This window comes from Vombatus ursinus, unplaced genomic scaffold (assembly GCF_900497805.2).
Source record: "Vombatus ursinus unplaced genomic scaffold, bare-nosed wombat genome assembly UNPS02014770.1, whole genome shotgun sequence".
Taxonomy (NCBI): Eukaryota; Metazoa; Chordata; class Mammalia; order Diprotodontia; family Vombatidae; genus Vombatus; species Vombatus ursinus.
In genome coordinates this window covers 31,403,420-31,430,418 of record NW_020954548.1, presented here as the reverse complement: position 1 = coordinate 31,430,418, position 26,999 = coordinate 31,403,420, and the positions used below count along the sequence as shown (strand labels likewise).

At 42.3% G+C, this 26,999-nt stretch overlaps 1 protein-coding gene across 2 annotated transcripts in view; it reads left to right on the top strand.

Annotated features, from left to right (window-relative positions):
* GSG1L (GSG1 like) overlaps positions 1–26,999 on the top strand; it is a 353,520-nt gene that overhangs the window by 264,104 nt on the left and 62,417 nt on the right. For both annotated transcript variants that reach the window (XM_027863127.1, XM_027863126.1), the window contains 2 exons: positions 7,676–7,787; positions 14,109–14,276. In XM_027863127.1, coding sequence (XP_027718928.1) covers positions 7,676–7,787; positions 14,109–14,276 — 280 coding nt within the window. The remainder of the gene's footprint in view (positions 1–7,675; positions 7,788–14,108; positions 14,277–26,999) is intronic.

Sequence of the window (26,999 nt, the reverse complement as noted above, 5' to 3'; positions counted from 1 at the left end):
GGCCCTCTAGGTCCTCAAGTGTGACCCTTTGACGGAATCCAGACTTCACAGAACAAATTCAAAAAGATCTGTGAAGTTTGGGTTCAGTCAAAGGGCCACACTTGAGGACCTAGAGGGCCACATGTAGCCTTGAGACCACAGGTTCCCCACCCCTGCCCTTGAATGTGCTCACCAGAAAGGTTGTGAAACATTTCAAAAAACAGAGAATTTTCGAAAGCTGAACCAGGAGAGAGTTTTAAACATAGAATAGACATCATTTTTCTGGGGTGGGGGGTAGTTGAAGTATAAATGTACTTGGGCACAAAATCAGAGTGTAGCAGAGCCAGGTTTGCATAAAGACAAAGACCCAGAAGAAAACTGTAAAATTCAAGCAGATGTGCAGCTATTTAGTTTATGTAGTACCAAACCTCAGAATATTTGAAAATGCTGGATAGTTTATTTGATTTTTCACTTTTCTTCAGATTTCTGTGGTCAATTAGACCTAGCTTCCTGAGACCCTTAGAGTCATGTGTATAATGTTAATACTTGTCCATAAAGACCCAATTCCAATGCCATCTCCTCTAAGAAGCCTTCCCTGATCCCATTCTCTATTTTCATTCTGTCATCTAATCATAGAGCATTTTTTATTCTTCTTATACACGTATTCTAACTTGTATCACGGTAATCTGTGTACATTCCTTTCACCTTTGCTACACTGTAAGCTTCTCAAGGACAGAAGTTTATACCTAGCTCCAGATGCAAGTGCATTATACACAGTAGGCCCTTAATAAATATTTGTAGAGTGAATAAATGAATGATATTGATAATATGCTAGCAATCTCTAGATTGCTGCCAATAAAATGCAAGAATGTTTATTTATACGTGAACATTCTCTGAAAATTCTGAGTAATATCTGTAGACAACATTAATGATAAGCATGGTTATAAATTAATTAATCAGCTACCACCTTGATATCTTAATTAAATGAAACACAGCATTAGCATAAACACTTCAAGACAGAAAGCAATAAAGATGGGCCAGATGGAAATACAGAACTCTCATTTGTATTTATCACCATAATTCCTTTCTTTCCCCCAGATGGCATCTCCAAATGGGAGAATATGGTCCCTCAGACAAGGTAATCAGGGCTCAAGGCATATCACACCAAGGCAATGTGCATAGGAATTAGATTTCTGCCTTTCTGAGAGACGGAACAAAAGGAGGTTTCAAGCAAGATGATTAGCCGTTAACCTCCCCTCAACATACTAGTCCCCAGGATTCAGGGGCATCGATGTGACTCAACATATGTTAAGATGCTTGATTTCTTACTTCAAGGACTCTCAGATGTCTGCTTTAAGAGCTAACATTTCCATCTCACAACTATGAGATTAGCTAAAACGATAGAAGGGGGAAATGATAAATGTTGGAGGGGATGTGGAAAAATTGGGACATTAATACAACATTGGTGGAACTGTCAACTGATCCAACCGTTTTGAAAAGCGATATGGAATTATGTCCAAAGAGTAATAAAACTGTGTATACCTTTTGACCCAGTAGTACCACTATTAGGTCTGTTTCCCAAGGTGATTAGGGAGAAAGGAAAAGAACCTATATATGCTAAAATGTTTATAGCAGCTCTCTTTATGGTGGCAAAAAAAACCCCGGAAATTGAGGGGATGCCTATCAATTGGAGAATGGCTAAACAAGTTATGGTATGTAATTGTGATGGAATACTGCTGGGTTGTAAGAAATGATGAGCTGATTGATTTTAGAAAAATATGGAAAGACTTGCATGAAATAATGAAAAGTGAAGTGAGTGGAACCAAGAGAATGTCACATACAGTAATAGCAATATTGTATGGAAGAATAATTGTGAATAAATACTCAAATAAACTACAAAGGACCTAAAAAGGAAGATGCTATTGACCTCCAGAGAAAGAACTGATAAATAGAAGTATGGATAGTATGGTTTTATATGTATTTCTAAATCTGCATCAAATAGTGGCCTTCTCTAGAATGGGGTGGGGAGAGAGGGAGGGAGGGAGACAGAACTTAAATGCAACAAAAATAATTCAATTAAAAATTTTTTTTAAAAGAGCTAACATTTTCCCCAAAATTTCTAAAATCTGACTCTATACTTAACAGCCTTTCACATCCACATCCCCACCGTATTAACTGGAAATTTCCACAAACTCAGGCTTTTAGTTTATGTGCTCATCAAATCACAGCATCGTAAACCAAGGTCCATGAAGATAATCTCATAAGTTGACATCATCTTCAGGGTTGGCCATCTACTTCCCATATCAATCTTTCTTCCCTAAAGTCCCTACCATCCTTTAGAAGTTGTGATGAAAATACAACCTGTTCCTTGCCCCCAAGCCTTTTAGTTTCTTTTCTAGGACTTCATAATTCTCAGAGACCTATCTCTTCCTCATTCCTTTGGGTAGTTTGACTTTTTCCTCTATGATTCATTAGCAATGAGTAGTGTATTGTTACGTTTGTTATGTCTTGGTAAGCTCTTCATCACATCTCACAGACCAATCCAAAGGAGAAAGTGTGCCTCCTGATTCATTATGTCATGTTAACATATGGCCACTTCCATGCCCCTCTGCAGGCAGCTGCTGACCACTGTGATCCATCCCTTTCTCTTTGAGCCAGGTACAAATCCTGGTACCTATGTATCCTGATGAGAACAGGATACCATTTCTTCCTTATTTCTAGTACATCCCAGAGCTCAAAGTTTCTTATTCTTCTTCCCTGTCTCCTCCGTGTCAAAGTCTTGAACCCTCCGTCCTTGACACGGGTGATCTGGAAGCCCTGAGGTGACAAAGATTAACAAGAGTGGGTTCCATTTTTAGTATCTCTGCCAGGGATCCTCTTGAAATGACAGGGGAACCTCATTAATATGAACCCTGCTAATTGCAGAATTTCAGTAGCTCAGATGTGGTGCCCATGATTTGTATTCAGGAATGAATTAGAAATGATTCTTTCATCTGTAGATTTTCAAAGATTTATAGCTGTGCCTTGCTTTTCCAAAATACATTTGCTACTGAAAAGATGAGTGTAAATCAAATTTTTGTAAGTTGAATCATTCAAAATGCACTCGGGGAGCGCTCTATTTAAAGGAATCCTACTGTGAATTTTTCTTTCTGTAAATCAATCTATCTCTTTATTTTTTGTGTAAATCTAGATTTTCATAAATTGAGAAAGTTTTAAGCGAGGATCATAGAGTCAGAGCCAGAGGGGACTTTAGAGGCCATTTAGTCCAAACCCCTCATTTTACAAATGAGAAAACTGAGGCACAGAGAGTCCCACAGATAAGGAGCAAAAGCAGCATGTGAACCTAGTTCTTTCAGACTCCAAGGGCAGCCCTCTATTTACCACGTCATGCTGCATTTGGGTCATGATAATAACAGCTTGAAGGGCAGGCAGGTGGTGCAGTGGATAGAGTGCTGGGCCTGGAGTCAGGAAGACTCACTTTCATGAATTCAAATCTGGCCTCAGATACTTACTAGCTGTGTGACTCCGGACAAGTTACTTAATCTTGTTTGCCTTGGTGTCCTCATCTGTAAAATGAGCTGGAGAAGGAAATAGGAAACCACTCCTGTATCTTTGCCAAGATAACCCTAAATGGAGTCATGGAGAGTTGGACGTGACTGAAAAATGACTGAACAACAACAATATTAGTTTGAGAGGTAGTATGGTATAGTGTTTAGAGAACTGGCTTTAAAATCCAAAGACTTAGGGTCAGGTCCTTCCTCCTGTGTTAACATACTGTATCTGGGACCCTGGGGAAATCCATTAACATCTCATGGCCCCACATAGCTTTCTGACACCATAAATTGCAGAGCACATGCTCATCTATAGTGGTAGAAAGAATTTCCTCCATGGAAGTTCCAAATCACGACTTCAAGTCCAAAAGAAAAAGACTCACTTTTTTTTTTTTAATAATACATTACAGTTTATAAACTACTTTGCTCCAAACAATCCTGTGGAGGAAGTAGCATGAATATTATTATCTCCCTGTTACAGGTGTGGAAATTGAGGTGGAGAAAGGTAAAGTAATTTGCCCATGTTTTTAGATTGGAGTGGCAGGCCTTCTGACTCCAAAGTCCAGGGTTCTTTCTATGATACAATGAAGCCTAAAAGTCATTGCCTTTTCAAACCAGAGATTCAAGAAGTTAAGGACTCTGTCCACATGCCTTCAGTCTCTACACTTTGTGAATTTTTAAGTGTTATATAAATATCAGCTACAAATGTTATTCTTCTGGATCTAGAAATATATTCTTCTATGTTAAAATACTTTTACATTTATATTATGTTATTATATAATGTAGGTCTTTTAAAAAAGATTAATACAACTTCTTAATTTCTAAAAAAAAACAAAACCCAAACCTGTGTTTTAGTTATCACATCCACTAAGATGACTAATAAAAAAATAGAATTGATTAAAGAAACTGTATTTCTTTAAAGATCTATGGTAAGTCAAATCTTTTTTTTTTTGACAAGTCATCCTAGCCTTCCCCTCAGTTATTCTGAATTAATAGAATTTCATTGTTTCAGCCAGATTACTACCCTTTATCAGATAAGAGAGATCTTCAAACGCTAATGCTAGAGTCAAAGCAAGAACATCCTTATTGATTATGGCAGTAGCAGACCCTGAAGGGCATCTGGTTGATGGCAGTTTGAGCCTAGATCAGCCAGAAATGCTTTGGGCCTCTATGGGCTCCAAAGTCTTGCTGATATGTTGTTGATAAGGCTTGAGGTCAGGAACTCCAGGTGAAATGGTGATCCAGCTCTTTGTTTGAGAAAAAGCAGTTCTTTAGAGTGAAAACAGGACTTGTGAAGAAAATTAGAAAATATGAACTTTGCCATTTGCTGGCTGTGTAACTAAGATAGAAAAATCACCTTCCCTATCTGAGCCTCAGTTACCCCCTCTAAAAAATAAGGGGGTTGGATTAGCTGATCTCTAAGCTTCCCTCTAGTTCTAAAATTCTGTATTCTATGTTCTACTCTCCCTTCCAGCTCTAATATTCTATGATGCTCTGACTTGAACTTCCTTCTACATTTTCTGAGAACATGAAATTTGTTCCAGAATGGCCTTCTCAATACCTCTGCCATTTCTATTTTTTTCTCCCCTTCTTTGCTTTTTTTTTTTTTTTGCTTCTTTTCTTCCCTGGGGTTTTTGTGTGGAGGGGGTATTTGAGGTTTCCCAGAAGCAATGAGAGGAGGAATTAATTGATTCCCTCTCCTCCCCACTTTGAAACCCTGAATCCACAAGGATATATATATATATATGTATATATATGTGTGTGTGCATATATACATATATATATATATATATAGAGAGAGAGAGAGAGAGAGAGAGCAGCTTACCCTGTGGTATGGTAGGCATCCAAGAGCCTAAGGCATCACACACCTTTGTCATTAAGGCAACAGTTTCTGGTACCAGTGTCAAAGAGGTCCATTCAAGTCTTTGGCCACCCTATACTAAGTCTACTTCAGTCTACTCTGGAGCAATTTTTTTTTTTAGGCAATTGGGGTTAAGTGACTTGCCTAGGGTCACACAGCTAGTAAGTGTCAGGTGTTTGGTCTGAGGCCAGGTTTGAACTCAGGTTCTCCTGACTTCAGGGCTGGCCGGTGCTCCATCCACTGGGCCACCTAGCTGCCCCTGGGGCAATTAATTTTTAAAATCTGCTTTAGGCCCTAGGACTAGTCTCTACTTTCAGCAAATCACTGACTCATTTATTCACCAAATATTTAGGGAGAAAGATAAAAACTCCATTAGCTGGTACCTTAGCCAGTAATGGGAAAGCCTGAGGTATTGTCATTGGCATTAAGCCTGTACCACAGAGCTGAGAGAGGACAGTCCACTGGCTCCCAGATGACATTCATCTGCATCAGAAGAAGCAGTTTTAGCATGGTTTGATTAGGTAGAGCTCAGCTGTACTGGAAACTGTGTGCTCCTTGATATACGGGGATAGGGACTCAACAGACTAGGGTAGACACTAGATACCAAACTAAAGTAACTTCCATCTACAACAGTAGCATCAGAGCCTCTTTTTTCCTTGTGGCTTACAGATCTCCTATGTTTATACACCATATTCCCTATTCTCTTCCTTCCCCTTACTCCCACACATATTTAATGAAGGACATCATTGAATTCGATTCACATTTTTTTTTTTAATGAAAAGAGGCCCTGGACTTGGGGTCAGAGACCTATGTCTAAATTCTAGCTCTGCTGCCATGTGATTGGGCACCATGCTTGGGACAGCTAGGTGGCCCAGTGGATAGAATGCTGGAAGACTCATCTTCCTGAGTTCGAATCTGGCCTCAGGTACTTAGTAGCTATGTGACCCTGGGCAGGTCACTTAACCTTGTTTATTTCAGTTTCCTCATCTGTAAAATAAGTTGGAGAAGGAAATAGGAAACCACTGCAATATCTTTGCCAATAAAACCCCAAAATGTGGTCATATAGAGTTGGACACAACTGAAACTACTGAACTACAACAACATGTGACTGAAGAGAAGTAATTTCTCCCATATGTCAGAGGCAGCTGGTGACACCACGGGTAGAATGTGACCTCAGACACCTACTTGTTGTGTGACCCTGAGCAAGTCACTTAACCTGACTGCTTCAGTTTCCCCATCTATGAAAAGGGAATAATAATAGCACTTACCTCTCAGGATTGTTGTGAGGATAAAATGAGATATTTGTGAATTGCTATATAAATGCTATTATTATAATTATGATAATAATTATTACTATTATTATACATTGATGTGGGCAACATGGTGGAGAGGGAGGCGCATTGGATCTTGAGTCAAAGGAGTTGCATTTGAATCGTGGCCCAGTCAGTTCCTATCTATGGAACCTTAGGCAAGTTATCCACTGCCCTGCCCCCCCACCCTGACTCCTCTGTAAAACAAGGTGACAAGATGCTCTTTTAAGTACCTTCCAGCTTTCCAGTTCCTTGATTCTGTGACATAAGTGCCAACTGTGTGCAAAGCATAGTTCTGAGTACTGGAGGTGGTGGAGGTGGTGGTTAGGAATAATACAATGATGAATAAGAAAGAACTCCCGTACTCAATGAGCATATGGTATGGTAGAGGAAGACAAGGAAAGTGTAAAAATAACTATAATATGAAATAACTCATGATTAGTACATAAAAGTATTACAAGCAAGGTGATATGTGTGAGATCTAAGGACAGAAAGTTCATTTCTGATTAGGGGGACAAGGAAGGGAGAAGATGGCATCTGAGTTGGGTCTTGAAGGATGTCAGCAGGCATTGGCCAGGACTGGAATGGGGACGATTGTCTACAAAGGAAGGGACCACATTGTAATCATTTTTATATCTGCCTCAACACCTACCACAGTGCTCTGCACATATTAGGCATTTAATGTTTGTTGAATTGAATTCTAGGTGATAGAAACAGTATGTGCACAGGCACAAAAGTTGAAAGTTTATAGTTTTTCCATTAGATAAAAAGGATATCTTTATGAAAGAGGGCTAAAATCAGAGTCAGTCACTGAAATGCATGGAAAGGCTTAAGTTGGTCAGATACAGCTAGAGCCCTGGAGGAATTCTAGGGAGGCAGGGGATGCCATGCCACTGAACAGGCAGTCAGGTAGGCAAGGACAGAGATGAGTTTTGGTTTCTTGACAGTGTTTTGTTTTGCTTCCTCCTTTCCAGGTCTCCTGGGAATGGTCGCCCATATGATGTACACTCAAGTTTTCCAAGTCACCGTCAGCCTGGGACCTGAAGACTGGAGACCACACTCCTGGGACTACGGCTGGTCTTTCTGGTATGTGTCCTTTTCAGCTTGTGACAGCAGCTCCCTCAGGCAAATGTCAGAGAGAGTTGTTTTTCTTCTCTCTAAGGAGAATCACAGTGGAAAGAGTAATGGACTTGGCATCAGAAGACATGGGCTTAACTCCTGTCTCTGCTATTTATTAATCAAATGACTTTGGGCAAAGTCACTTCATCTCTTGGATCCTCAAATTTTTTACCTCTCAGCTATTGTTAATGCCATAGCTCTTTGACATCTGGTCAGAAAGCTTTGACATTATCCGTATGGAGTAGTTAGGCATGGTCACAGACTCACAAAGCCAGAAAAAGAGCATGTAATTGCTGTTGACAATGACCTCCTCCCCACCTTTTCATCTCCCACTGATGCTAAAGGCCCTGACTGTGGTTCCTCAGTGAGGGAGTCAGTGGATTGAGATTTCCCTACCAACAAAGACAGCATGGGTAAAGTGCTTTGCAAATCTTAAAAGGCCATATACATGCTAGTTATTATTGTTATTAGCAAAGGTTCATGTGTTGCCCTGGGTGGGAAACAGGGAGTGCTGGGAGGGAATGTGATGGAACCAATGAGTAACCGCATCACGGGTGAGTGCAAAATCCTGTAGGCTTACAGAGGCCTTGCTCATTAGTATGATCTCAGCTCCATCTGAAGGTAGTCCATGTGCCATTAATTTATATGCCTCAAGAAGGACCACATCCTCCAGCCCCAAAATAAATCTCAGTGAGTCAATTCATTGCCTCAGAAAGTCCAGCTGAGTTTGAATACTGCATAGTGGAAGCACCCTGGGCTTGGAATTGCAAGACCCAGTCCCAGCTGTCAGGACCCACCCAAGGGAAGGCAAGTGTGTGCCAGTAATTAGTGACCATTACCACCAAGGTTGGGGGAAAAGAAATCCTTACCTGAGGCAGGAGAAGAGAAGTTCCAGTTGGGAGGAGATCTGTGGGGCTAAGAGGAGAAGGTGAGCTGGTGGCCTGTTAGGGAGTTTAAGTCTAAAGAATCTGTCCGAGATTTGGAAGCTGAAATGCAGATAGCACCAAGCAGCTGACTGAAGTTTCTTCCTTGAGCTTGGACCTTTTTGTTTTGCTTGCATGCATCACCTTTAGCTAGCTCTGCCACTTAGGTCTTCTGCCTTCTCCTGAATTAGCCATTCCAACCAAGCCAATGGACTGTATGCCAGTTTCCCCATTAACTAGTTGTGTGATTTGGGGTAATTCACTTAGCCTCTCTGGACCTCAGTTTCTTATCTGTAAAATGAGAACAATTGGACTTGATTATGAAAGTTCCTTCCAAAACGTCTAGCTTTCTAAACTGTAGTTTAGGAAAAAGAGCATTGGCTCTGGAGTCAGATGTGTGCAAAGTCCCTTGCTGATGGTTACAAACTGTGTGATCTTGGACAAGTCACTTAAACTCCTTGGGCCTCAGTTTTCTCGTCTTTAAAATGAAAGGGTTGGATTAGACCATACAGCGCTTCTTGAACTGTGGGTCACGACTCTATATGGGGTCATGAAAAATTTGGTAACAGTAAAAGTATTTGAATGCACAATGACCAAAAATTGATTAAAAATCAAACTCGTAATGAATCTGGGGTGTTTCTGGCAGGGCTTGCCCGTGTTTCATTGTGCAGCTTCACTGCAGCGTTGGTTCTTAACACAAAGCATGTGCACTTTACACTGTGCATGCCCTCAGGCCACACAGCGCCAAGAAAAGCTGCCAAAATGGGAAAAGGGGTAGCGAGTGGAAAATGTTTAAGAAGCCCTAATGTCTCTAATGAGACATTAGATAATGTCTCAATTCCCATGCACCTCTACACCTGTGATCTGTGATTTTTTTCACTGGAGTCTTCTCCCTTCCCCACTCAGGGGTAAAGGATGTGAGTCCTGGGATACCCAAAGCCCTTCAACTATGTTGAAGAACCATTCTGCTACATTTGGGAATGGGCAGGAGATGGGAGTCCCACTCAAAAATCCCCAACGCCTTAAGCCCCTTCATTGATATTCTTGAGGAACGCTTTTTGGTCTCTGGGGCAAAGAATGTTCCCCCAGAGAGGGTAGAGATGAAAGGATTCCTGCCCATTCCTCCTGCCTCTCCTGCTGTGGGTCACCAACTTCTCTTTTGACTTATTCATAGTACAGATTTGAGTGAGTGGCGATGTGTTAGTGCTGATATATTTCTCCTGTCACTGAGGCCCAGAGAAGATAGATTTGGACCATTTTTCATCCCTCCAGAAAGCTCACATTTGGGGGTTCTTCCAGAGCTCTGCTATGTCATCTCTCTTGTTTAATATGTGTGGGGCCATTTGTCAAGATTCAGTGCTTTAGCTATCCAAGGTCCCTTGAGAAGGGATTGGCTGAAAGTAAGACTAAGAAAACTGTAAACATTTGGCTAAGGGATTGAAAGAAAACACTTCCGGGAGGTAGAAGGTACTATGGAATGAAGGCTGGGCCTTGAAAGACCTCAGTTTTGGTTTTGACCCAACCACTAACCAGCTTGACTTTGTGACATTAAATAAATCACTTCACTCCCTTGAGGCTCAGGTTTCTCATTTCAAGCTCACATTTCTGTAACCCTTCTAGCTCTGCAAAGTTTCACAACTACCCTGTGAGGTAGATAATGCCAATATTATTACTATCTCCATTTTTTGGGTCAGCAAACTGACGCTCAGCATGGTTATGATATGTTCCAAAGCCACATAGCAAGTATGTAGCAGAATCTGGATTTGAACCCAGGTTTTCTGACTCTTAATGAGGCCAGGGCTCTTTCTATCATAGTGGTCTGGCTCTGGAAAATGAAGTTGGTAAGCGTGGGCAATGGATTAGATGATCCCTAAGGGTCCTTCTAATGGTAACATTCTAAAAAGCTGCAATTCTAATGAAAACGTTGATTTTCAGATTTCAAGAAGGAAGTGAAACATTCTCTAAGAGTGCAGGGCTAATGAGGATGCAAACATAGGCTCAGACTGCAACCTTGTTGACTGCCAACTTGCTTGTGAATGCATGTGTTTGGTCACAAGGATGGTATGGATGGCTCATTGCAAGCCTATCCCCGATAGAAAAATTCAGCTCAGTGCAGGATCCCTCCTGACCATGACCATGTGTAAGTTCAGCTTGGTGTATGAGGGGCACCAAATCAGCCTCTTCTAGTAAGAAAAACATTCAGATTCTTAAAGTCTGGTTTCAACCCCCTCTTCTCATTTCACTATGTGTCTGCCTATCTTCTTGTCCTAAGTAAGACTTAGATTTGTGCTTATGAGCTGCTTCCAGCACCAGCTCCCCTCTGGCCCTCACTGTGCTGACCTGGGGAGGCACTGGTTAAATCCCTTCCTTGTCCTGTGACTTCTAATGGGTTCATTCCTCGGACTAGGTGTTCTAGGTGTTCTGTTGCACGTTCCATCTGTCCCCGGTCCTTGGCTACTTCCCAGTGACTGCTGATTTCCTCCAGTTCGCCCCAGGTTGGCTCCTTTTGTGCTGGGGACTCAGCCCCATTTGCTATATGATTATAGTTTTTAGAGCTAGAGGGGGCATTGGAAATAACCGAATGTAGTCTTACAGATAAGGAAATTGAGGCTTGGACAGGTAAAATGATTTGTCTTAGGTCACATCACTAGAAACCAAGATTCAAACCTAGGTCTTCTAATTCCATCCGTATACATTTTATTTAGCTCCTACTATGTGCCAGGTACTGTGCTAAGTACCAGGAATACAAAAAGAGGCCTAAGATAGTGCCTGCCCTCAAGGAACTTACAATCTAATCAGCTGACTAGCACTAGCCTCATCCTTACAAGAATTTATTTTTTATTGAGGTCACACCATACTGAACACCTCTCTCCACCCCAGCAGATATATGTGATGATGGTGAATAGAGTGGTATATAATAATACTGAGAGCCATCGTAGTCTAATGGCAAGAATATTGGATTAGAAGTCAGAGGACCTGGGTTTAAGACCTAACTCTAAGAATGATTGGCAGCATGATGGTTAAATTATTTAGCCTTTCTGATTCTGTAAAATGGAGATAATATTACTTATTATGCCTATTTCATAGAATTGTTGTAAGGAAAATGTTTTCATAAACTGAAAACCTCTCCAATAAATGTCAGCTATAATTTGTGCTATGCCATTTTACATTTTAAAAGTGCTTGGCACAGTAGATAGTGGCTCCCTCTCCATTGCCTACACTCTTTTCAGATTCCAACTGTGCTAAACCGTATCTCTCCCTACCTCTATTCTCTCTGTGCCCTCCAGTTACCAGGAGAAACAGCAGATTAGTTACCTCCCTTGGGGCTAAGAGCTGCCCCAGCACCATGCTTCCCCACATGGCTTAGCATCCAAATGTTTACCCCATTAGCTCACTTACAGAATTGAATCGAGAGAAGCTTTTCCAGGCAATCCATTAATGTGTTCTCCTATAAAAATCCAAGGCCTATTAAAGCAGTTTGAAATAGATCAGTTTGTAGTTATTGTCCTAGAACAGGACTATGGAAATAGAGGGATGCATTTTATCTAATTCATCTCCCTTGAGGCAGGCCGGTGTTGTCATCCTTTTGCATAAAAACAAAACCACGGCAGAGATAGTGACTCACTGCAGGCTAATCTGGCCCTCCCAGCTGGAGAAAGAGCTCCCTGTTGCTTGACCCTGAACATCTACACAGTTTCTGATCTCTAACATCCCTTTGGCATGATACTGTATTCAGGCTATCTAGCTTTGGTGAATAGGACTCAACTATGCTGCAGGAGAGATTGTGAGTTCAAGAAGGAAAGCACACCTTGACATGTTGAGTCTTCATTGGTTCCAAACTCACTGAACCTGGGAAGTGGGGGCTGGGGGGAAAGTAGAAGGCCTAGGGCCAACTTCTACAGCCATTTGGTCATGATTTTTTTTGTCAATCTCAAATGTAAATATATCCTGTCTTTGAGTTCCTGGGGGAACAGAGAAATCAAGTCCTGCTAATCTAGATTTGTCTGTGGGTATTCAGTCTTGGGCATCTAGGTGGCACAGTGGATAGAGTGCTAGGCCTGGAGTTAGAAATATTCATCAAGAGTTCAAATCTGGCCTCAGATACTTACTAGCTGTGTGACCCTAGGCAAGTCACTTAACCCTGTTTGCCTCAGTATCCTCATGTCTAAAATGAGCTGGAGAAGAAAATGGCAAACCACTCTAGTATCTTTACCAAGAAACCCCCAAATGGGATCACAAAGAGTAGGACATGACTGAAAACGACTGAACTGATTCAATCTTGAAACTTTTCAGAGTTAATTTCTAATCCAGTTGCCATGCCCCCCTCCCTCCTTCCTTCCTGTCTGCTTCCCACCCCCTATGGCTCACCAGGATGGAATACAGGGACGACAACCAGCTCAAATCATCATACACTCCCCCCTCCACCCCTGCCATTAGCAACCTGTATTTTCAACACTATCCCTCTCTCCCCTAATAGTCCCCAACTCCAAGGATACTACTGCCTTTTCCCTCAACTATCGTTCCTGAGGAATAGAGGCAGAAGGAGCCTCAAAGCCACGCTTTTAGTTAAGAAGTTAGTCTAGTGGATGCCATCATCTCATCAGTGGATGCCGTCCCTGGCCATCAGGTCAGCTCAGGCCAGTATCTTTTCTTCTACCCACAGACAGACAAAGACTAGCAGGTTCTCTACTCAGGGCTCCATGCTCTACAGGGAATTCATAAACAAAATAGATTCATACAACAGGACAACAGGAAATGGGATCCTGCCTCCTATGGGAGGGGAGGTACTTGGATAACATCTATCTCTCTTGGGCTTAGAACAGAACAGTAGGGAATAGCTGGTGCTCCGTTCTTGACTAAGTAGTTATTCTTTTTCTGCCACACATACACCCCTTTACATTTTCCTAGTCTTTCTATGGTTGGCTGAATACAATTGTGTAGTGGGCATAACTTTTGGCAAATGTACATGGGTCAGTTGATTTCCCATCAAATTTCTAAGTCCTAGAACTTAAAAGATTTTTTTGTTGTGGTTGTCAGCTGTGATTCATGTGCTAACACCAAAAGTACAGTACAATGTAGATTAGACCTGGCTCTACGCCTCAGTTTCTTCATCTGTACAACAAAAGTTGGACTAGGTGACTTCTGACGGCCCTTCAACTTCTACCAATAATATATGAACCTATGAATTTCTGGGAAAGAAAGGTGAGATGCGGATAAAGAGAAATAGGTAACAAAGCCCAGGAGTGACTCTGTCCAGCCATCATCCAGATGAGTTCCCCTTTCCTCCAGCCCTAGGTGTTTTAATCCTCTTTTATTGTGGTCTCTCCTTATTTTATTTTATTTTTCTCTGTCTTTCTTTCTGCAGCCTGGCCTGGGGTTCTTTCACATGCTGCATGGCAGCCTCAGTCACCACACTGAACTCTTACACCAAGACTGTCATCGAGTTTCGGCATAAACGTAAAGTGTTTGAGCAGGGATTCCGGGAGGAGCCAACCTTCATTGACCCAGAGGCCATCAAGTACTTCCGGGAAAGGTCAGTGAGGGTCAGATGTATTGTGTCAATGCCTGGTCAGGGGAAGAAGGTCACAGATTTCACTGTTGGTTCTGAGAATTCCAGGAAATCTACCCGCCCAGAGATTTTGGATACTCTCAGAAAAATAGGCCAGAACAGTCAGGCTGACTTATATTTCTTGACACTATTAGGTTAATATTTTTGTCTGGTCATCTCTCTGTTAGAACCAATTGGAGAACAAAGCCCCCTCCTTTGGTAGAAGGGTGGTTGTTGTTGTTTGTCATTCATTCTCAAAGAGGACCATGATATCAGGGAAGTGATGCCATGACATGCAAGTGGATTGGATTTGAGTTGGGGAGGACCATGCAAAGTCATCAGCCTCACTTTGTCCTCCAGAGCCATCTGGGTCCAGTGGAAAGATCAGGATGACTGGAGATGGCCCTGGATGCAGACGCTGGCCTCTTTAAGCTGAAGTCTTTAAAAGGCCTCAGTTTGACTGAGGCAATGCCCAATCTGTGATTAAGGTTAGATAAGAAATGAAGCAAATAATACCTCCTTGCCTAGTCTAAAAAAAAAAAATCAATCTGGAAGGGAAAGACCCTCAGGGTTTCAGGCCAAAATAGAAACAATTGCTATTTACATTCACTCTGGGCCAATCAAGGCACAAACAATGACCAAGTGGGGCTTGGCCTGGGACCTATTGTTGGCCAATCAATGAGAGTCAGGAGTGATTTGGGTTTAAGGCCTGGTCCTTAAGAAATAAGTCTAGCTACTGAACCCCAAGATACTTTGTGAGGTTTCAGTAATCAAAATTTACATCCCTTTGGGCCAAGCACCTGCAGGAAGGGATTGAGTTGATGAATCTAAGATGGAAATGGTAATCAAAAGAATACTGGATTTGGAATCTTGTGGCTTGTGGGATTCGAGTCCTGGCCCTGACGCTAATACCATGATGTTGGCCATGTTATTTGTTCTCGCTGATCCTCAGTCTCTTCATCTATGAAATGGGGACAACAACTTCATAAGGTTGTTGTGAGGAAATTGTTTTGTAAACCATAAAATGCTATGTAAACATGAGTCAATGTTATTATGATTATTATTTGTTGATCACAATCAGACCAGAACCTTTGGAACAAATCATTTGTCATTATGGTCATTTGATTATGGTATGTCCACTTGAAACAATTCTTACTTTTTAGACAAAAATTCAGATAACATAGCCCTTGAATGCATGAAAAAGCCTAGAATAAAGGGAGATGGGAGATGCTTTTAAATGTAATGATTAATCTGTACTCATGTCTTTCCCATGAAGGGCCACTGGTCTGTTGCACCCACAGGGTAGCCAGCAGCCAGCACGAGGAAGATGGCCCCAGTGTCCCCTCTTCACTCTCTTGTTGTCAGAGCCAACAGGGTGGTATGGCTGCAATAAAGCTAATTCAAACCTGTCTTGCACTCATCAAGTGCACAGAGTGAGGGAGATTATAGCCCTGCTCTTCTCTACCCCTTCAGGCAACATCTGGAGGAGTGTCAGGTCCCCATTTGAGCACCACATTTTAAGAGGGACAAGCCGAAGCATGCCCAGAGGAAAGTGGCCACGGTAGTGAAACTGTGCCATACAAGGAACAATTAAGCAAAGAATCTATAGTCAGGAGAGGAGGAGATACAGGGAGACTTCTAAGTTTCTTTGTGTACTCAGAGGGCTGCGCTGTGGAAGACAAAATAGATTTGTTTTGTAGCTTCAGAGGGCAGAAGCAGAACCAATAGTTGGAAGCTGTAGAGGGTCCATTTTCAGCTCAGTATAAAAACTTCTGTCCAACAGTAGACTGAACTCGTTTAATGGGTAGAGAGTCCTCTTAAATTGGAGATGTCTGAGCAAAAGCTGAATAACCATCGTTAGGGATGCCATGGGGGGACTGCTGCATGGAGTGAGAAATCCTGCTAAGGGATCTCTAAAATCTCTTCCAACTCTAAGATGTTATGATTGTTCATTGGTGTCCACTAGAATGAAATCCCTCCATCTTCACCCCTTCCCCCAAACCTTGCCATGGGGGCCTGCTTGTGGGTGACTTCAGATGGCAACATACAAGATACAAGATGACTCCCCTGCTTCTTCAGCCAACTCCCTTTACATTTTCTAGCTTCTAGATGGAGGTGGGGGTGGGTCTTAACCTTTTTGTGTGTCTCTGGACCCCTTTGGCAGTCTGGTGAATCCTATAGGCTCCTTTTCGGAATTATGCTTTTACAAGTATAAAATAAAATACATAGGATTACAAAGGAAATCGATTCCATTGAGACAAGGATGTAATTTTTTCCCCCATCTAAGTTTATGGACTTTCTGAAATCTCTCCATGTACCCCAGGTTAAGAATCCTGTTCCAGCAGAGCAGATTAGCCACTGCATTTTTCAGATACTTTCATCTTGTCCTGCTCATTTTTTGGAATGAGATTCTATAACAGCCTTGAGAACTAAGGGAGGGACCATTTAGTAAACAGACCTGCAATTTAGCAGGGCTGGGGCCCATCCGGGACTCTTCAGAGCAGCCTCTGCAATTAAAAACAAAACAAAAAACAAAAAAACTAAGCTTCTGCAAAGTATCTTGTGTTGGGACAAAGTGTCAATACTGCAGTGCTCTCTGCGTTTTCCTCTTATTGCTGGTACATGCAGGTCCTGGAGACTCATGACCACAGGGAGATCAAGAGAGCTGCAAGGGACCTTGGAGCCCCTCTGCTTCCACCTCATTTTACAAGCAGGGAAACTGAAGGCCAAAGAACCGAAACGATTTGCTTACAGTCATACGGGTAATGAGTGGCAAAACCAGGATTTGAACCCAGATTCTCTTCCTCTCCGTGACGTTCTGCTATCTCATGATGGACGACGTCTCCCCCTGCTCAGACTGGTCCTGACCTGCAGGGTGGTCCTCACTAGGAATGGGCAGGACCCAGAATACAAATGGAAGCATAAAGATATGCAGAGAGTTTGAAGGTCTCCAAGCATCAGGGAATCAGAGCAGGACCAGGCAGGAGGGTGGCTGTGGGTCAGGTCCTGAGGTGGCAGCAGGCGGAGAGTGCAGTAGAGGGGTGTATGTACAGTAAACTGAGGGGCAGGCATCCAGGCACCCAGGCAGGAAGCAGCAGACAGTTTGCATAGCAAGCCATAGGAACCCAAGCCTTGAGCCTGGGCACCGTCGCTGGGCATGGAGCTAAGCTGTGGAAGGGGGAAAGAGCAGCCCAAGGAAGGAAGCTTTTCCTCATGGGAATTGCTGTATTAGGCAGGAGTGGATGAGACAAGGACTCAATTATCAGAACTATTGTACAAGGACTGGGCTGGTCCCAGAGCCATGAAGAAAGGGCCCTTTGTCCAGAAGCAAAACCAAGCTCAAAGCAAGGACCGGCTGTAACAACAGAAAGAGGACCTATTTCTCTGGCCCTTTAAAGGTGACAAAACACTTTCCTTACAACAGTCCTGTGGGGTAGGTAGAACAAGTATTATTACTCCTGCCTTATAGAGGCAAAAATTGAAGTCTAGAGAGGAGTGCCTTGCTCAGAAGAAATCCGTATCTGAGCTGGAATTTGAATCCAGATCTCTCCTGACTCCAGTGGACTTTTCACTCTACCATTCTGTGTCTCATTAAGTTGGATTTCATCTTGGATAGAGCCCTAGACTTGGAATTTCAGACACCCCTCAGTTGTCTTCTCACTAACATGGATAGTTCTGTGTTTAAAAGAATCATAGTTTGTGGGATATTCTAGCTTTCTAGCTGTCCTGGCTTTGGGGGCAGCTGTGAAATGCACATCTAATCCCAGGGATAGACCCTGGACATGTCACTTAACCTCTCTGAGACTCCTCTTTAAAATGAAGTGGTCTCTAAGGACCTGTCCAGCTCTAAGCTTTATGAACCTCTGTTCCTCTGACTCCTTATATTCCCCCTGCCCAAGGCTAGGCCCGATTACAGAGCCCAGGGAGAGACTGAGCCTAGACTGCAGGAGAGAGCTAAGTGGTGCAGGTCTTAAAGGTTGAGGAATGTAAAGGCAAGTCACTGGGTGGATCATTATACCATGACTCTCTGTTCTTGGGTCTCTGCTCTGAAGAGGCAGGCATCAGCAGTCTTAGAGCAAGCTGGAGGAAGGTGGGGAGGATGTAGGCAGGATGAGAATATAGGCCATTTGGGATAACTAACTATTCATTGAGCCCAGTGGCTCTAACTCTTGCCTGCCTCCCAACTGGGTGACCGATTGCAGTTATCCCTTCACTAACATGACTAGCTCTATGTTTAAAGGGATCCTAGTCTTTGGAATATTCCAGCTGCCTGATTTTCCAGCTGTCTGGTTCTCAGGGCAGCTGTGAAACACACAGTCAATCCCAGGGATTCCCTGGAGGATTTATTTAGATTCCAAAAACTATCCAGGAATGTCCACTGAGCCCACCCCAAAGCCAGAGATAAACTCTGCCAGAGAGCAGTGAGGAGAAGATTGTGGAACTTCAGAGCCCGAGGGGACCTTAGAGATAATCTAGTCCAATCCTCCCTTATTTTACACAGGAGGAAGCTGAGATCAGAAAAGAAAAGTCAGGTCTCTTGCCCAAGGTTGTCAAGCTAGTCACTGACAGAGGAGCAGAATCTGAAGCTGGTGCTAATGTTCATTGCCAAGCATTACAATCTGGTTTAGTTCTGTGCTGACTCTCCATTTGCAGCCATAAAATCCCTATGATACTCCTTCTGCTCTCTCACGGCAAGAAACCGCTCCTATTTGTAAGAAACGTTTAATGATTCAAAGTGATTTCATACATATTGCTTGCAATTCAGTAGCTGTGTGACCCCAAGCAAATCACTTCACCTCTCGGTTGAAATATGATGTTGAGTTACTTCTCTGTGAAATATGGAAACTAGACCAGATGATGTCTAAAGGCTTTTCTAGTTCTGTCTGTGAATATATGAGTCTAATTTCACTTTCACAACAACCCCAGGAGAAAGGGAGGGCAAGTCTTATTATTTCCATTTGATGGATAAGAATCCAGAGTCACACAGAGGCCAGTGACTTGGCCAGGGTCACAGAATTACTTAGAAGCAGAAGCAGAACCAGACCCCAGAGTTTCAAAGTGTGCATTTTACAGATCATGGAAAGATAAAGATGGGATCTGAGAGGTCATCTAGTCCAACCCCCTGCCGAGGCCAATTAAGTGACTTTCCCAAGGACACAGAGGTGAAAAGTAGCAAAGCCAGTATTCCAACCCACATCTTCTGATTTGAAATTTAATACTTTTTTTCATAATGTCTTGATAAGCACTTATTCTCAAGTATAAATTGTGTTCATTTATAAGGTAAAAAGTAATTTAAAGGATAACTTGTTTTCTTGACTGGAAGTCTCTGGCATTAAGTATATCATTAGGTGATGGGGTATTAGAGAGGACCACAAATCTCCATGGTGTCTACATGTTTGGGGGATGTCTGCATGATGGAAAGAATATGGAAGGCTGGAGAGAGGATGAGGGAGAAGGAAAATTGGAAAAAGAAAGGGGAAGGAGAGGGCAAGAAGAGAGGAGTGAGAAAGAAAAAGAGAGAGGGAGGGAGAGGGCAAGAAGAGAGAAAAGGGGGGAGAAAGAAAATCAGAAAAAGAGAGAGGGGAGGGAGAGGACAAGAAGAGAGAAAAGGAGGGAAGGGAAGAGAGACAGAGAAAACAAACAAGAGGGAGAGAGAAAGGGAAGGGAAGAAACTCGGGCCTCAAAGGGTCAATTGATTTGCTCAAGGACAAGCTGGTAGCAGGTGGCAGAGCTGAGATCAGCCCCCTAACAGAAGTCTAGAGCCAGCCCTGGCCAGCTACCAGTTTTCATACAAACCTTGGGATTCTCCTCCTGAGCAAACTCATCTTCGAGAGGCAGCATGGCACAGCAGAAGGAGCACTGGGCTAGTCAGCAGAAGCCCTAGGTTCAAGCCTTGCTTTGGCACTTAGCAACCGCGTGATCTTAGACCAGCCATTTAATCTAAGAAAGAGTAAGATGGAGAGAATAACACTTGTACCACCTATCTCTTGAAGGCTGTTGTGTGTGGGAAGTACTTTGTAAACCATAAAGCCCTATAGAAATGTGAATAATTATTATTTCTGCTGTGCAAGGCCCAATGCTAGGCACAGGGAGGATAGAGTAGCAGAGAGAGAAGTAGCTCTGATCCTGCAGGAGCTCACAATCTTCTCAGGAAAATAAAATGTCTAGACAACCTATGTGGTCTACACTGGGGAAAACAATAACCCTGCACAAATAATTTTAATAATAGGCATATTGTCTCCCTGGCCAGAAGAGATCCTACGGAAGCACAGGAGAGGGCAAGATCATTGCCATTTGTGGGGAACGAGAAAGTCTTCATGGAGATGGAATTTGAACTGGATCCTGAAGGATGGGGTGGAATTAGGCAGATGGATACTAAGGATTCAGGCATTTTGGAAGAACAGTGTGAGGCAGGAAAATGCAGAGCATGTTTGGAGCACAATCCATTGTGTCTGAGGCACAGGAATCAGAATCTCTTACATTTTTGTAGTAAATACATGATTTCCCAAAGCCCTTCCTCACAACAACCTTGTAGGATAAGGCAGGTGAAGTGTTATTATCCCCATTTTACAGATAAAGGAGAAGGCCCAGCAGAGTAGGGTGGGGATGGTGAGAAAACTTAAAAGTGATGCTTAATGAATAAGAGTTGAAAGAAGTGAGGATTTTTAGCCAGGGATGGGGTGGGGGGGGTGGAGGTGGAGGGATGGGGGAAGACAGTGCCCATGTGTTCACTCTTTTCAGACAACTGAAAACGTGCCTTGGGAGAGAGGGATGAACTTTTTTCTTTGTGGCTCCAGAGGACCAATGTGGGGTTGGGGGAGAAGTGACAGAGAGGGCAACTTCTGTTCAATATAAGGAAAAAACTTCCTAACCCTATTTTTGAGCACAGACTAGATGACCACTGGATAGGGGTATTGGAGAGATTTAAGTTTGCTTATGGGTTGTATTGAATGACCTCGGGGGTCCCTCCAGCTCTGATGTTCTGTGATTATAGAATGATACAAATTCAACAGCACAAGCAAGACTCTAGCCCTGGCCTCCTCCCCCCAGACCAGCTCTTTTTATTGCACTGCATCACCTCTCATGCTTTGCAGGAACTCTTGTGAGAGCTGTACTTCTCCTACCTGGGAGAGAGGTAGACTGAGAGCCCCCGACCTGGAGCGGGAGCATGTGACAATGGAAAGAGCCCTAGAGTCAGGGCCAGAGTACCTAGGCTCAAAACCTATCTCTGCTTCTTACTATATGACTGGCTCTGGGTCATTGACCTATCTTGACCTCAATTCTTCATTTGTAGAATGAGGGGTTTGGATTAGCTGATCTCTCCTGGCCCTTCCAGCTCAAAATACTCTTTGCTCCTATGAACTACTGTAGCCATTGTGTGTAGCTCAGCTTCCTGTGAAGCCATTTCTAAGCTCAATTCAGCACCTAGGAGAGGAAGGACAACTGTGGTTCCTTGGGATTGAGGAAATGCTTTTTGCCCCCAAGTGGGCAGCCAAAATGGGTAGTATGATATCTGTGGTGGAAAGAGCATTGATTCTGGAGTCCAAGGTCCTAAGTTCAAATTCCATTTCTGAAAGCTTACTACCCAGGTGATCTTGGGCAATCACTTAAAGCCTCAGTTTCTTCATCTGTAAAATGAAAGGGTTCTATGTCTGGATCTATCATCCTGTGCTGGCTTAGAACAGAGCTAACATGGTTAGCTCTGAAATACTCTGTGTGTGTGTGTGTGTAACATAAACTTTGTATCTTAGAAGGGAAATAACTCAATCTCTTATTTTGCAAGTGAGGAAACAGGCCAAGAGAGGGGTCATTGCCCAAAGTCACAGGGTACATTGGCTCCAGAGCTAAGACCAGACCCCGGGTTTCAAATCTTCTTTCCACTGAACTTGGCTATCATTCAGGAAGATGTACTAGCTCTTTCTTCAGTGCCTTTCAGAGTATGAGAGCTCTGTCAGTCTTGAGTTCCACCATAGTTTAGAGGGTGACTGTACTTATTTCACCGTTGTTTGGCATGCTTCCAGGATCTTAAAACTAGAGTATCTGCCCCAGAGACAACCCGAGCCTCAATGGGACCGTCACTGCAGTGATTCCCATACCTCCTCTCCCCCTACATCTAACAAGACTCTTAAGTTATGGAGAGTGATAGGTCATTCCCTTTAATCTGTCCTGCTGTGTCATCTGCACCCTAAGGACCACAAGGCCTTCCCATCTGCTGTGTAGCTGTACCTTCCTATATCAAGCCATAGCCACCCCTAATTATAATGGGAGTTCTTTCAGAGAAGAGACTGTCTTGCTTTTCTGTTTGTTTCCTCAGCTTAGCACAATGCTTAGCACTTAGTAAGTACTTAATAAATACTTTTCCATTCCATTCCATTAAGGAACTCTGTAATCACAGATGTAGTTGGAAATACAATGCCTCAAGATAAAAGTCTCTCTCCAAACGGCTTGATCTTTTTGCCGCTCTAAAATGCATTTTGGGGAGATTAGAGAAAGTCTTGTGTGAAACGGGGTTCTGAAATGGCTCTTGTTTTATGACTGTATCAGAAGCACATCTGGCTGGTTTCCATGGAACCTCCCTGCTCCCCTTAATGCCATGCTTTGAGTAAGAGCTGCTCAGCTGAATTGATAAGTCCTCAGTTCCCTTTTTAAAAAATTCCTCTATCCTCATAGCAGATGTAAAAATGCCCTGGGTAATAGAAGCGGTATGACCCCAGATAATCACAGCATCTGCCTCACCGCTTTGGCTTCCATCCACCTCCGTGGATGGAAGGGGCACTCGAGTGCTGGATTTTACCACGGTCAAGGAGGCAGGACAGTTAAGCTCTGGGAGCAAGAAGGCAACAGCTGCTTCTACTGGCCCTAATGAGGACACCAGCCTTTCTTCCATTCTGAGGCTGCCGACAGGTAACAGATAAAAACAGGAAGAGATGAAGTATTATCATGTATTACTACATTAGGGTCCAAGGAACAGAGAACACCAGAGGATTAGAGGTGGTGGTGGCAGTGATGATGATACAATGACACAAACTATGTTTTCACTTTTGTAGAGCTTCTCTGTGATTTTGACCACTAGCCTCCTCCTCCCAGATTTCTCTATTCATGTGTTCATCTTCATCTGTTTCCTTCAATATTCTACTCTGATTCACTTTCTATTTGGTTTCTGCTTCTCCCTGGTTCCCTTGAATTTGGCAGCTTCAGAGCCTTCTTGTTTTTAGAGTATTCCTTTTCGTCTTCTGTTGACTCAGGGAATCCCTGTATAGCCCTAACTGTGACTGTTTCTAATCCTGTTTGGCAGGGCTCTGACTCATGTACACCTGGAGGCCCTTTTTTCATTTCTTTGCTCATCACTAGCCCATCTCTAACCCTCATCTCACTGTTGTCCTTAAGAATAAGTGGTCTAAACATAAAGGTCCAAGGCCTGTTCCTCTGGGTAGTTATTTAACTTCCAGTAAGAAAGTGTTGGGGGAAAAAAAAGGACCCAGAGTCCCTGTGACCAACCAGAATTTAGAAAGCACTGGGCATCTCCACCGTACCTCCAAACAGTCTTTTGGCTAGGGAAAGGGTCCAGGTGTATTGCATAATAACAGTGATGACAATGACAACATACATTTCTTTACTGCTTTAAGGTTGATGAAGTACTTTGACCAAAGCAACCCGATGCTGTAGGTTGTAAATTTTATGAGATAGGTGGTACAAGTATTTCTCTTCTTTTACAGATAGGGAAATTGAGTTTCAAGAAGATGCCTGACTTACTCAGAGTTACATAGCTAGATGTTTGAGAGCTGTACAATCAGACAGTTCAGAGAAGAACCAGGAAAGAGCAGGGTCAAAGACCTAGAAAGAAAAGAGGGTAATCGACAGGCTCGCAGGCTACAGTAAGGTCATGAAAAATGAAAATTGAGAAAAAGCCATAGATTTATAAATCTAACATCTGCTTGAACCCCTACAGTAATGGAAACCTTACTACTTCTGTTGACAATCCATTTTATTTTTCTTACATTGAATATAAATCTGTCTCCAAGCAACTTCTATCCACTGCTCTTAATTCTGCACTCTGGGACCAGTTAATCAGTCAATATACATTTATTAAGTACTTACTATGTGTCGGGCACCATCCTAAATGCTGGGGCTATAAAGAGAGGCAAAAGACAGTCCCTACCCTTAAGGAGCTCATAATCTAATGGGGGAGACAAGATGTAAACAAATATATACAAAGCAAGCTATATATGTGATAAATAGGAGACAATTAACAGAGGGAGGGCACTAGAATTAATAGGGGTTGAGAAAGGCTTTTAAGAAGAACAAATTCCAGCATTCTTTTACTTAACATCCCTGCTAATAATTGAAGACAGCTATCATGCCCCACAAAGTCTTCTCTTTTCCATGTTAACCCATCTCCATCTTCTGCAGCTAGTCATAGTTTACAGTTCCCTCACCATCCAAGCCGCCTGCATTATCCATCTGATAATTTTCCTTCCTAAGATGTATCCAGAATGGAATACAATATTCTAAATGGGGTCTGGCAAGGGAGAAGTAAAACAGAACTGTCAACTTCTTCATTCTGAACAGCATTATTCTTTTAAGAAACCTAAAAAAAATGCATTATCTTTTTTTAATCTTTCATGTTACACTACTGACTCATATTAAACTTGTTCACAGAAACAGATATTTTCCATAATACTGTTATCTAATCAAGCCTCCTTAATCCCTACTTGTACAGTTAATTTTTAAAAATTTCCAAGGAGTTTTTTTTTCAATGATCTTTATTTAACTTTATCTTATTAGATTTGGTCTACCATTTTGGTCTGCCAAGATCTTTTTGGATCCTAATTTTGTCAACCAGCTGCTTAGCTCTTCCTTTTGCTTTTTTTTTTTGTCATCATCAGATTTGGTTAGCCTTCATCCAAGTCACTGATAAAAATATTGAATAGCAAAGAGCCATCGACAGAACCTTATGACACTCCAAGAGAGACCTGCCTCCAAAATGATAGCAATCCATTAATCACTACTCTTTGGGATCAGTCGTTTGGCCGCTTCCAAATGTGTATCATTATACTGCCATCCGGGCCAAAGACAAATGCTTTCTTTGTGATCAATCAACAAATAATAAGCACTATTGAATCTTGTATTTTCTGCATCTTTTAGCTGATTATGTAACTGTAAAAAAAAAGATGGTCTACACAAAATATTGTTTATGAAAACTTGCCTTTTTCCTTCTCATATATTCATCAAAGAAATCCTCAAAACGTGAGCAGACCATTATCATAAAGATTTTATAGTAGTCATATGGGTGGATAGTCATGGAGGTCCTATTAGCTGCCTTTTTTGGGGGTAGTAATAGTGTCTATGATTTTCCCAGTCTGATATCTCCTCTTTGATGTTTGATATCTCTTCTTCTTTCAGAGCAGTGGATAGAGCACTGGAGCCTAGAGTCAGGAAGACCCAAATTCAAATCTGGCCGTAGATACTTACTAGGTGTATAACCATGAGCAAGTCACTTAACCTCTGTTTGCCTCCTTTTCCTGGTTTGTAAAATGGGAATGATAGCACCTACCCTGCAGGGTTGTGACTATCAAAGGAGATAATATTTATGAAGAGTGCTTAGTATAATGCCTGGCATAAAGCAGGTGCTATCCAAATGCTTATTCCTTTTCCACTACCTTGAGAATCTGTTCCTCAGTACTTTCAAAATGATGTTGCCTCCATCAAGAATATCCTCTGAGTATACTTGGTTTTGTCTAACTGCTGTTCTCATTTTTGTCTCCTTTGGGGCCATTTTTACTTCCTCCTAAAATGCATGAGAGACTATGATGTTAGTAATCTATATGTGATGGTTCCACTGTCATTGATGGAGAAAACTTCTTTGTTATAGAAATTTTATAGATGTTTTCCACTTCTATCTGTCTGTTATCTTCCTTCTAATTCCATGTCTAAAAGTTCTCAGGAGAACTGGGCTTAATTGAATCTCGTGCCAAGTTTTCTGCAAACTTCTTTCTTTGCCACTGTTTGTCATTGCTTTATAATCTGATGCCACTCATTATCTCCTGCCATTTTTCTTTCTAAGGTTTTGAAGTGAGAAATCTTAAACTAGCATTGACCTTTTGCTACTTTAATTCTCTAAGAAATCTAATGTTCACTGGCTAAGGCAGTTTCTAGGCTCTTTTGGCTTCCTCATTATGACAATTGCTTTGTCTCAGTTGTTGTTGTTGTTGTTTGTGCTTCATTCTCGAAGAGAACCGATGACATCAGGAGCATGATGTCTTGATTTGTGTGTGACTTGCATGTGAAGGAGGAAGAGCAGCACAGAGTCATCAGCCTCGTTCTCCCAGCCTCTAAAGGAAGTAGTAATTGTCTCAGTTAATGTCTTTTCCTTACTGCTTCCCATTTTAGGGCATCAGTGACTTGTTTGAAAAGAAGTATTATAGTCGCATTCCACATTGTTTTCTTGTCTTTGTCCTTTCTTTTAATTTGGTGTTGAGATTATGTCTTTGCTCTAACAAGTTGCTGGTCTCTCTGCACAGACAAGTGATTCAGAAACCTCAATGAACAGTTGTTTCCTGGCTCTCTAAGGTAGCATCAGTTTCATTTTTTAGTGGATTTTTTTTTGTGCTTACCATGTCCAATTCCTTTTGATTCTCTTCTTTAAGAAAGTATTAGTCTCTCTCTCTCTCTCTCTCTCTCTCTCTCTCTCTCTCTCTCTCTCTCTCT